At 37.3% G+C, this 11,966-nt stretch overlaps 1 protein-coding gene across 1 annotated transcript in view; it reads left to right on the forward strand.

Moving 5' to 3' along the window:
* The window catches only part of EPYC (epiphycan), a 42,402-nt gene extending 32,520 nt beyond the window's left edge, over positions 1-9,882 (forward strand). The window contains exons 4-7 of the mRNA XM_005874646.2: positions 958-1,116; positions 2,604-2,806; positions 4,072-4,167; positions 9,329-9,882. Coding sequence (XP_005874708.1) covers positions 958-1,116; positions 2,604-2,806; positions 4,072-4,167; positions 9,329-9,499 — 629 coding nt within the window. The 3' untranslated portion in view covers positions 9,500-9,882. The remainder of the gene's footprint in view (positions 1-957; positions 1,117-2,603; positions 2,807-4,071; positions 4,168-9,328) is intronic.
* Positions 9,883-11,966: the final 2,084 nt, after the last annotated feature.

An 11,966-nucleotide genomic window follows, 5' to 3' on the forward strand; every position in this document is an offset into this window, starting at 1 on the left:
CATAACTGTAATTTTGCTACTGTTATGAATCGTAATGTAAATATCTGATATGCAGGATGTATTTTCATTGTTCGCGACCCACAGGTTGAGAACCGCTGCTACACTATAACAACATGGACCATCTTTCAGTTCCTCCAAACTGAAGGACCGGGGCACATGCTGCTTCCTCGGTCTGCGTATGCTTCCCTCACACAAGCATAATTGACTCCTTCTCTTCTTGCAGGTTTCAACTCAATTATCACCTTCTCAGACAACCACGATTCTCAAACTGGGTCAAATTTTTCTGTTTTATGCTAATATGATATTTTATAATATTTACAACAGTCATGTTTCATTTATTGTGTGATTATCATTCTTCGTACATATCAGATCATAAAATAGAACTCTGTCTCTTTATGCTCACCACTGTTTCACTAGCTAGCATAGTGCCATTTACATAGAAAAGTTAAAAAAATACATACTGAGTGAATTAATGCTAGTGATTATTACCCTATATTTTTCTTGAAGCAGATTTTGTTTCAGTGGGGTGTTTACTGAACCAATAACTTAACACAAACATTGTATGTAATGCTTTAAATTTATAAAAACGGCAATATTAAGGTTCATATTTGAAGCTAGCATTTCTAAATATAAAAGCAACAACTGTGCAGTGTACATGCAATAATTTTAAATTTTATAAAATTACAAAAATATACTAATTATTGGGTCAGTTTTAATTGGTATATTTGACTAGTAATCCATTTACAGAAAACTATAGGGTGTCCCAAAATTAACGCAAGATTTGCAATTCAATTCAATTTCAAATCTTGCATTAATTTTGGGACACCCTATATCTAAGAAAAGATGAAATCTATCAGAATTATCTGCATAAGACTCTAATCTTTTTTAATAAACATTACTAGTGACATTGTTAGAAATTGCTTTTGTTAATTTTAATTATTTGCATCTATCTTTTAGATTTTCCAACCTGCCTTCTGTGTACCTGTATAAGTACCACTGTATACTGTGATGACCATGAACTTGATGCTATTCCTCCACTGCCCAAGAACACTGCTTATTTCTATTCCCGCTTTAACAGAATTAAAAAGATCAACAGAAATGACTTTGCAAGCCTAAGTATGGATGATAGCACTAATGGCCTTCTTTTCTTTACAGAATTTCTTAAAATTTTTGCACTGTAAAATAGTGGTTCTGGAAATGATAGCTGAATATTAAATACTAGAGGCCCAGTGCACAGATTCGTGCACCAGTGGGGTCCCTCGGCCTGGACTGCAGAGATCAGGCAGAAACCGTCAGTCCGACATCCCCTGAGGGGTCCTGGGGTGTGAGAAGGCACTCTCCAAAGTTGCTGTCGCTTGGTAGCTCCTGTGTTGAGCGTCTTCCCCCTGGTGGACAGTGCACGTCATAGCTACCAGCTGATCAGCCAGTTGCTTAGGCTTTTATATATATAGACTACAGGCCCTGTGTACAAAATTCATGCACGGGGGTGGGGAGTGGTCTCTCAGCTTGGCCTGCACCCTCTCTAATCTGGGACCCTGCAGGGATCAGACCTAAACCAGCAGTTGGACATCCCTCTCATAATCCGGGACCACTGGCTCCTAACCGCTCGCCTGACTGCCTGTCTGCCTGATCGCCCCTAACCACTCTGCCTGCCTGCCTGATCTCACCTCTAACTGCTCCCCTGCTGGCCTGATCTTGCCCCTAACTGCTTGCTCCCCTGCCAACCTGATTGCTCCTAACTGCTCTGCCCTGGCAACCTGATCACCCATAACTGCCTCTGCCTCGGCCCCCGCCACCGTGGCTTTGTCCGGAAGGATGTTGGACATCTGGAAGACTTCCAGCCGATCCGATCTAATTAGCATATTACCCTTTTATTAGTATAGATGTCTCATAAATCAATTATCATAAATCAATTATTTTTTCTCATATAACCATTTGAAGATTTGTTTTAATTATGATAAAAATGCTGAATATTTAAAGGTCATCAAGAAACTATTGATATTTTCAACAAACTATTTGTAACTAAATAAAAATCATAAGTAACTATTTTATAGCCTAGAACTTATTATCATTTTATGGCAATAAGAGTAAGGTGTCATGATCAATTATTTATGAGAATTTTTTTATGATCAAAGAATCTAAGTCTAAATTCTGACATTATAATTGTTACCAACATAGAAGAATTTTTGTACTTGTCTTCATAAAGTGTTTTAATTACTAAACATTTATTTGTAATACCTTTGTATTTTATACTAATATATCTTTGACCACTAGAAAAATATAACAATCTGTCATCCTTGTGGAAAATGTTTTAAGTAGTAAAATCCAGATATAGTTTACTTAGACTATTGGGGAAAGACTAGTTATTTTAAATATAATGTCAGTTTCTTTGCTAAAGTTATAATTTCTTATAATTGCATAAACATGAACCATATTCGGAGAGAACAAATTTTCTAAAGAACTTAGAAATAATTCTTTAATTAACTTGTGTTGCTACTTAAATTCATGCTTATGCTTTTTTGTATATAGGAAATTTATATTCATATTTTTATGTGAACAGAACATTTCAAGAATATTAACTACTTCCTCACTTTTTATTCTAGATGATTTAAGGAAGATTGATTTGACATCAAATTTAATATCTGAAATTGATGAAGATGCATTCAAAAAGCTGCCTGAACTCAGAGAGCTTATCCTACGTGACAACAAAATAAGGCAACTTCCAGATTTACCAACCAGTCTGACCTTCATTGATGTTAGCAACAATAGACTGGGAAGGAAAGGAATAAAGCAAGAAGCATTTAAAGTGAGTTTTAAGTTTGGATATAAAAGACTTTCATCTTCCCATTCCATTTGTGGTCAATGACTAGCCTTTTTATTTCTATAAAGGAATTCACTTGGATGAGACTTATAACTGCAAAAGTAAACTTTACAACACTACTTATCATGCTTGTGGGAAATACTGTGCTCTGGTACATTTTGAGGTTGGTCAAGCACCAAGAACAGAAAGCAGAAGTGGAATAAGAAGTGGGTGGCTCTCTGGAAATAGTGCTAAGCAGATAATTTGTTTTTACCCAAAACTCCACTGATGGGGAGCATTTAGTGTGGTTAAAAGGTTAACTACTTTTACAGGATGTGGTTAGTGCCTTGGGGATAAAAGGCTTCCATATTACTTTAAAGAAGACTGGATTCAGTTAATCTTATGAATTTTGTTTTCTAAGAAAAGGATGCAAGCTGGGGGCTAGAGTAACTTGCTTGGAATAACAGTGTAGAGTCTGAGAACAGTAATCCACTGGCTATCTTACTCATTTTTACCCCGTTCAAGCTGCTCCTCTAAATATATGTTGAACACAATAAACAAAAAATACTGTTTGAAAGGACATCACATTATTTCCTTGGTAGCTAGAAGGTGTCGTGTGGACCCATGAGCACTGGGCAATAGCAAAAGTCCTATCTCTCTACTAGCCATTCTGTTGGGCAAGAGAGTTAGGGCACCTCAGTAGAGCCTGGCAAGGGTAGAAGTCCGGTCTCTCCACTCATCTTTTGTTGGCCTGGGTGGTGGTGAGTCATAATTTGCCCTGTGGTATTTGGCTAGAGTGGACCTGTTATTGTCTACACTTTTTTTGTCTTGCTAGGTTGTCTTTTCCCTGAAACTCAGGCTAGGAAGAGAAGTCTTTTGTTGGGGAGAAATTCTCATTTCTCCATCCCTATTACATGAAAGAAATTATTGCTATGCCTCACCAAAATCTTCAAAGTTCTATTGCAGAATAGAGAATGAAAAGTCAGTGCCTTACTTAAACTGAGAAAGTGAAAGTGGACAAAGCACGTTCTTCCTAGAGATTGAGAAACATGTTTCATTTTCATCAAGAGATATCTACTTGTCCTCATTTCTTCCAAAATCCATTTGAATTGTCTAGTATGTAACTTAGAACATTAATCTGCCATAACTTTAGTAAATAAGACCTGGTCAGGCATGCGGTATTTTATAAATAATTGCATGGACAGGGAATGGAAAATATAACTGTGGCACCACTAATTTCTATTAAGTCCCTACATTTGGAATGTTTCCAGGATATGTATGATCTCCATCACCTCTACCTCACAGATAACAACTTGGATCACATCCCTCTGCCACTCCCAGAAAACCTACGGGCCCTTCATCTCCAGGTAGGCTTCTACTAGTAAGGTAGGCCCAACAGCTCCATGGAAAACAAAAGCAGAAGGAGGAAGCTGGGACCCAGGAAGCTCTTTATAATGCATGCTGCCTCACTGTGACAATTTTTTTCCCCCTTTTTCTTTTTTTTTTCTCCTTTTTTTCAGTCATTCTCTCTCTGTGTTTGACTACAAGGTATTTGTATATTAACTGATTTATTTCTAATAATGTTAGTTTTTATTTTCATTCTTTGCCAAATAATAATGCATTTTTGGCACACAAATATTGTTTTGAAAAAAAGAATGGAAGTTTTTTTGTTTTGTTTTTTCTGCTGAAGAAGTGTGTAAGGATTAGAAAAGGAAGAGAAACAGAAAGAAAACAGTCTAATTTGATTTCTAGTTTTCAGGGAGAAAATGTCAATTTTAGCCTTTTGATTTTGTTTATTTATTTTTAATATATTTTTATTTATTTCAGAGGAAGGGAGAGAGATAGAGAAATAGGAACATCAGTGATGAGAGAGAATCATTGATCAGCTGCCTCCTGTACACCCCACATTGGGGATTGAGCCTGTAATTGGGCATATGCCCTGACCGGAATCGAACTGTGACCTCCTGTTTCATAGGTCAATACTCAACTACTGAGCCACACTGGTTGTGCTAGTCTTTCTATTTTAGCTTTAGGTCTTATTAGTATGTGTTGAATTAAATTCAACCCTAGGGCATTTTATCTGCTGAGCAATGAGAGACTTCCATCTCTCTGGATTAAGAAAATGCAGTTTTTCCTAAACCAACATATTTGAAAACCTGCTTTATTTAAAATGCCACTAAACTGAGTGAAAACACATTTTCAAAAATGTTATGATCTAATATTTTCTAAATATGTTTCATTTAAATATACCAGAAGTATGCTCAATTAAAATAAACATTTTTTTGTTGCTAAAACAAAAAAGATAAATTATTCTTATTTCAGATATAACTTTTGATGTTCAGCTATAATCAACTATCTGTAATAACTTCATGTTTTTTGGAATAAATCTATAGATAATGCATCCATTGTGTGTTCATAGAACAATATCATCGTGTAAAATTACAATCTTTTGAGAAGATGATTTTGCTATGTGAAAGCAGGTCTCTGATTTCTATGTTTTCCTCTGTGGATTCTGTAAATATTTACCCCTGTGTTGTTCCTTTTATTCTATAGATATATATATTTCCCTTACTTTTTTGATGTCCTTTTATGTATACCTGTCTCTGAGACTTGGACACTTGTCTCTTCTGAGAGTTTTTCTGGTAGCGTTTGCTTCCTTAGTCCCTTTCCAGTCCCCGTCCTGTTTTTGGATGGCTCTGTCTTGGTATCTCTTTTTCTGAGAGTGATTTTTAATATGTATAACTGTATGGAGGATTTTCAAGGACACCCTCAAGGAAATTTTATAATGTGTTTTCTAATTATGAGTTAGATGAATTACTATTGTCTATGATGATATTGACTCTAAAAAGTGACCAGATCTCTAATGTTATAGTTAAACACAATGTGCTTGTGTATACAATATGAGATTTCTTTCAAAATAATTGCCTGCCCTGGCTGTGTAGCTCAGTTGGTTGGAGTGTTGTCCCGATGTACCAAAGCTGTGGGTTCAATCCCTGGTCAAGGCACATACAAGAAACAACAAATGAGTGGAACAACAAGTTGATGTTTCTCTTCCCACCCCACCATTCCTCTCTTCTCTCTCAAAATCAATACTTTTTTAATTTAAAAAAATGAAATAAAAGTAATTGCCTTTGGAGTTTCCAATCAAGATGACTGAGTAGATAAATGCAATACTCTCATCCTCCCATAACTACATCAAAATCACAACTAAAATACAGAACCACCATCATTCAGAACCACCTGAAATCTAGCTGAACAGAAGTCCTATAACTAAGGCTACACAAATGAAGCTACATCAAGACTAGTAGGAGGGGCAGAGATTCAGAATGAGCTGGTATCACACCCACATGTGGTGGATAAAAATTGGGAGGGTTATCTTGGTTGTGGAGGTTTTCCCCCGGAGGAGCAAGGGGTCCCAGCCCCACACCCGGCCCAATAATGTTCCAGTGCTGGGAAGTCTCTGAATCTCCTGGATATGAAAGTCAGTGGGGGTTATGAGACAGAGGGCTGCTGGAGTCCCAGGCATTCTTTTTAAAGGGCCTATGTACCAACTGGCTCACTGACTCACTCACTCACTCTGAGCTCCAGTACTGGGACAGCAGCTCCAAAAGGTGCCAGTGACACAGGAAGAGCAACTGAATTGTCTGGTTCAGAGTGAGAGCTGCAGGGGCAGCTTTCTCCCAGACAGAAGTTGTTCCTTTGCAGAGTCCTCCCCTTACAGAGGCAGCAGGCAGTTGCATATCTGAGTCTCCATGAACCTTGCTAACACTGTTTGTTCCACCTCAGTGATTCACCAATATCCCGCCCCATCCAACGTACAGGCCCACCCAGGCTGTTTCCAGTGGCTTTCCCATACAAATAGCCTGTTTTCCCTCATGTTGCGGACTTCCTTACAACCTTTCAAAGAGCATCTGGCCTAGTGTTTCCCATTCTTCTTGCTAAGTGGCTCCAGGCCTGGCACTAGTGGTGCCAGCTTTAATTCGAAACTTTGCCTCTCCTGGGCACCTCCCAGTAGCAGCCATCTGCTGACTGCTTTGTAGGTCATTAGTGGCCTCAGGCAGGGCACAGGAGGCACCTCCCAGGAGACCTCAGAGCCAGTACACCTGGTGGACAGCTTCAGACCAAGCTGAAGCACAACTCAACTACTTCCACAACAACACACTCAAGGGGCAGGCACCAGAGTCTCCCTGACTGTGTCCTGCTCCATGGAGTTGTCTCTTGCACAACAAATCCTCCACTGTTTCTTGCCAGTCCTTATAGCCAATTGACCTTGGGGTAAATCCCTCCCATTGTATGCCAGCAGCAACCAAGTCAACTACAAAAGGAGGACTCATATAGTCCCCACAGAGGGCACAGCTGGAGCTCCCAGCTTGCATGACTGGGGATACTGTACCATTGGGCCTTACAGAACACCTAGTACATAAGGCCACTTTAAAAGACTAGAAAGGATAGCAGCTCTACCTACCATATAAAAACAAATACAGGGAGGCAGCATATATGTTCCAAATAATAAAAAAAGAACAAAAAAAGAACAAAACTCCAGAAAGAGAACTAAACATAATGGAGACAATCTACCAGATGCAGAGTTCAAAACACTGATTTTAAAAATGCTCACTGATCACAGTGTATACTTCAACAAAGAGATAGGAAACATAAAAATGGAGATAGAATCCATTAAAAAGAACCAGTAAGAAATAAAAACTATAACTAAAATGAAAAATACATTAGAGGGAATCAATAGTAGATTAGATCAAGCAGAGGATCAAATCAGTGAATTGGAAAGTAAGGTAGCAGAAAACACCCAATTATAACAGCAAAAAGAAAAAAGAATCCAGAAAAATGAAGATAGCTTATGGGGACTCTCAGACAACTTCAAGCATACCAGCATTTGCATCATATGAGTACTGTAAGAAGAAGATCAAGGAATTAAAAACCCATTTGAAGAAATAATAACAACAACAAAAAAACTTCCCTACCCTGGCAAAGGAAATAGACATACAAGCCTGAGAAGAGTGTCCCCAAAAAGATTAACCCTAAGAGGCCCACTCCAAGACATATAAATTGCCAAAAGTAAAAGACAAAGAGAGAATCTCAAAAGCAGCTAGAGAAAGCAGTTAGTTACCTACAAGAGAGCTCCCATAAAACTGTCAGCTGATTTCTCAAGAGAAACTTTGCAGGCCAGAAGGGATTGGCATGAAATATTCAAAGTGATGAAAAGCAAGGACCTACAACCAAGATTACTCAACCCAGAAAAGCTTTCATTTAGAATTGAAGGTCAGATAAAGAACTTCACAGATGAGATAAAGCTAAAGGAGTTCATCACCATCAAACCAGTATTACATGAAATGTTGAAGGGTCTTCCAGAAGGAGAAGGAGAAGGAGAAGGAGAAGGAGAAGGAGAAGGAGGAGAAGAGATAAGAATATAAATAACAAAATGGCATTAAATACATACCTATGAACAATTATTTTAAATGCAAATTGATTAAATGCTCCAATAAAAACACATAGTGTGGCTGAATGAATAACAAAACAAGACCCTAAGGTATGCTATCTACATGAAACTTTCTTCATATTGAAAGACATACACAGACTGAAAGTAAAGGGATAGAAAAACAAATCCACAAAAGCTGGAGTAGCACTATTTATACTAGATCAAATAGACCTGAAAACAAAGGCTATACCAAAAGACAAAGAAGGACCCAGCAATTCTACTCTTGGGTATTTAAACACACACACACACAAACACACACACACACACACACACACACACACACACACAACACTAAATCGAAAAGACATATACATTCATATGTTCATTGTAGCATTATTTATAATAGTGAAGACATGGAGGCAATCTTAGTTTCCATGATGTAAGAGAAAAACATTTTTAAGTTACCTCCCATAAGCACCAGGATTAGGGATCAAAACCCAAAACCTAGGCATGTGCCCTAGGTTCCAATTCCACAATCTTTTTGTGGACTGGACAATGCTCCAACCAACCGAACCACCCAAGTTCTGGGCCTGTTTTCTTCCTGATGTTTGCTTACTCTCCCCCTCACTTCACTTCAGTCATGTTGACTTTTTCTCATTCTTGAACATTTTATAATTACTCAGAATTTGAAATTGGTGTTCTCTCTGGATAGGTTATTATTACCTTGGCCTTTTAATGCCCATGTTTTCTTGTCATTCTATTCTGAGTAAGTTATCCCTTAAGATAACTTTTCACAGTCACCATCCTTTATTCATAAGTCTAATATTTTTGGAAATAACTTTTTTCTGTACACATTTTTTCACTTTCTTCTCTTATATTCCATTATGGAAGTATAGTCTCTATAAGAGCAACTACATGTCTTTTTAATTGATTTATCTCCATTGCCTAGAAAGTGTTTAATGTATAATAATCACATAATGTGGATTTTGGATGACAGAAGAAACAAAAAAATAAACACTAGGTAAAGCAAAATGCACTTTAATCAGTCCTAAGAATATGTTATATCTTGTTATATAATTTATTTTCATCTCTTTTAGAATAACAACATTCTGGAGATGCATGAAGATACATTCTGTGATGTTAAAAATTTGACTTATATTCGTAAGGCACTAGAAGATATCCGATTGGATGGAAACCCTATCAATCTCAGCAAAACTCCTCAAGCTTACATATGCCTACCTCGTTTGCCTATTGGGAGTCTTGTCTAAGTTAGACAATGATTAGCATTAAGATGCCTACTATAACAAAACAATTCTTATTGCTCTCTTCACAAACAAAACTCAGCATGACAATATTTTTACATTGTGTTCTGAAAGGTATCATCATATAAAATACAGCTCAAAGTATTAAGATATGATGACAGTTAGGTAATCTTAAAAAACACCATAAATCAGGAATAAACCAAAAGGTGTACAGAAAGTGCAAAACTAAATGATAGAAAATATTTCATAGATATAAATCACACGTAATTTGCAAGTTTTAGGTAACCATAGTCTCTGTAATTTCAAATTAAACACATAAGAAATAAAAATTAAAAATGAACACTGTAGCCTGGCCGGCATGGCTCAGTGGTTAAGCATGGACCAATGAACCAGGAGGTCACGGTTTGATTCCTGGTTGGGGCACATACCTGGGTTGCTGGCTCAAACCCAGGAGTGCAGACATGCAGGAGGCTGCTGATCCACGATTCTCTCTCATCATTGATGTTTGTATCTCTCTCTCCCTCTTCCTTCCTCTCTGAAATCAATAATAAAAACATATTTTTAAAATATGAACACTTTAGGTTTATTACCAAGATTTAGATGTTTCTAATTAAACTTTTCCATATAGTGCATGTTTCTATTTCTAAATTTATTGAAGAAAATAATAAAAGTATTTAAAAATTATAATGGTCTTGTTTAAAAATATTCATTATAATTACAATATGCAAATAACCATAATAATACACAGAGCTTCAGTTTTCAAATAATATTTATCATCTTTCAGACCTGTCAACTCATTTTAGGCCTTTGCTAAATTAACTACTTACTTAGTGTATTTCTGTGCCTATGGAAAAAAAATATAAAAATTGAAAATATAGATGATGATATAATACTCATGTTAGGGAAGAAGTTAGGAATGCCTTCTGAGAAAAGTTGATCTTTCTGAAATGTATGACCATAATGTGGGCATATGTTTAAAAACAGAAAGAAAACAAAGAATATGCAATGAAAGGTGAGTTTACTTCCAGTTGCAAACCCCAAGTTCCATTTCCTAGAAATAGCTAGTCAATGGTTTCTCACATACCTTTATAGGTTTTCCATGAGAAACAAAAACTTGCATGTAAATATTTTCCCTTTTCTACACAAATATACATATTCATGTACTACATGTATATACATATCACCATTATGTATGTATCTATCCATGTAAATATGGATTTTAAATATGAAAAATAATCACTATTCTGACCTTGCTTGTTTTATTTAAAAATATTTCTTAGCAATTTCTTTCCTTATCAGCCATTCAGTTGATATGCATTTTAGCCTTTTATTATATGGGAGTAGAGCCCTGGTGCACGAAATACATGCACTCGGAGGGTCCCTCAGCCCAACCTGCACCCCCCGCAGTCCAAGAGCCCTCGGGGGATGCCTGACTGCCATGGAGGCAGGAGAGTCTCCTGCTACCGCCACTGCACTCGCCAGCCTTGAGCCAGGCTTCTGGTTGAGTGGCGCTCCCCCTGTGGAAGTGCACTGACCACCAGGGGGCAGCTCCTGCATTGAACATCTGCCCCCAGGTGGTCAGTGCATGTCATAGCGACCCGTCATTCTGCTGTTCTGTTGATTTGCATATTAGCCTTTTATTATATAAGATTAAGAGCTACAAAGAAAAAGTCAAATAAAAGGGGCTATAAGAGAGTATACCTCAGCCAGTAGTATAAAAAGTGATTTTTAGGCCTAGAGTTTAACTTTGAAGCATACTAAATGTTGTTTTAAAGTTAGCCCACAAATATATACACATTGTTATAATAGCAACCAATAATTGGACTCCAACTGTATACTAGGTATCTATTAAGATGCTCTGCATGTATTTATTCACAACATCCTAGGAGTTGGGGATACCAATGGCTATTTTAAGTCACAGGTCTGAGAGAGCTTAAGTAAGTTGCCCTGGGTTAAGGGCTAATGACAAAATCCTATTTTATTCCACTCCTCTGCTCTGCCTCAAATACCACAGATACAACTTTTCCCTGTTTTATAACATAAGAAAATGGTGTACTGACCAGACAAATAAGCTATTATGGACTGAATCTTTGTGTGTCCCCAAAGTTCCTATCTTGAAACCCTACCCCCCATTGTGTTGGTAATTGGAGATGAAGCCTTTGGGAGTTCAATTAGGGTTAGATTAGGAGGTAAGGATGGGTTTTCATGATGAGATTAGTGGACTCAGAAGAAGAGGGAGAAAAATCAGTTGTTTGTGTGTATGTATGTGCATACACACATGTGTACACCAAATAAAGGTCATATGAGGTCATAATGAGAAGTCAGCATGTGCCAGCCAGGAAGAGAGCTCCTACCAGGAATTAAATCAGCTATGACCTTGATCTCTGAGAAATAAAATAGAATTCTGAGAAATAAAATGCTATTGTTTAAGCCACCAGGCTATGATATTTTGTTATGGCAGCTCAAATAGTCA

This window comes from Myotis brandtii, unplaced genomic scaffold, assembly GCF_000412655.1.
Source record: "Myotis brandtii unplaced genomic scaffold, ASM41265v1 scaffold449, whole genome shotgun sequence".
In the NCBI taxonomy this organism is placed as follows: domain Eukaryota; kingdom Metazoa; phylum Chordata; class Mammalia; order Chiroptera; family Vespertilionidae; genus Myotis; species Myotis brandtii.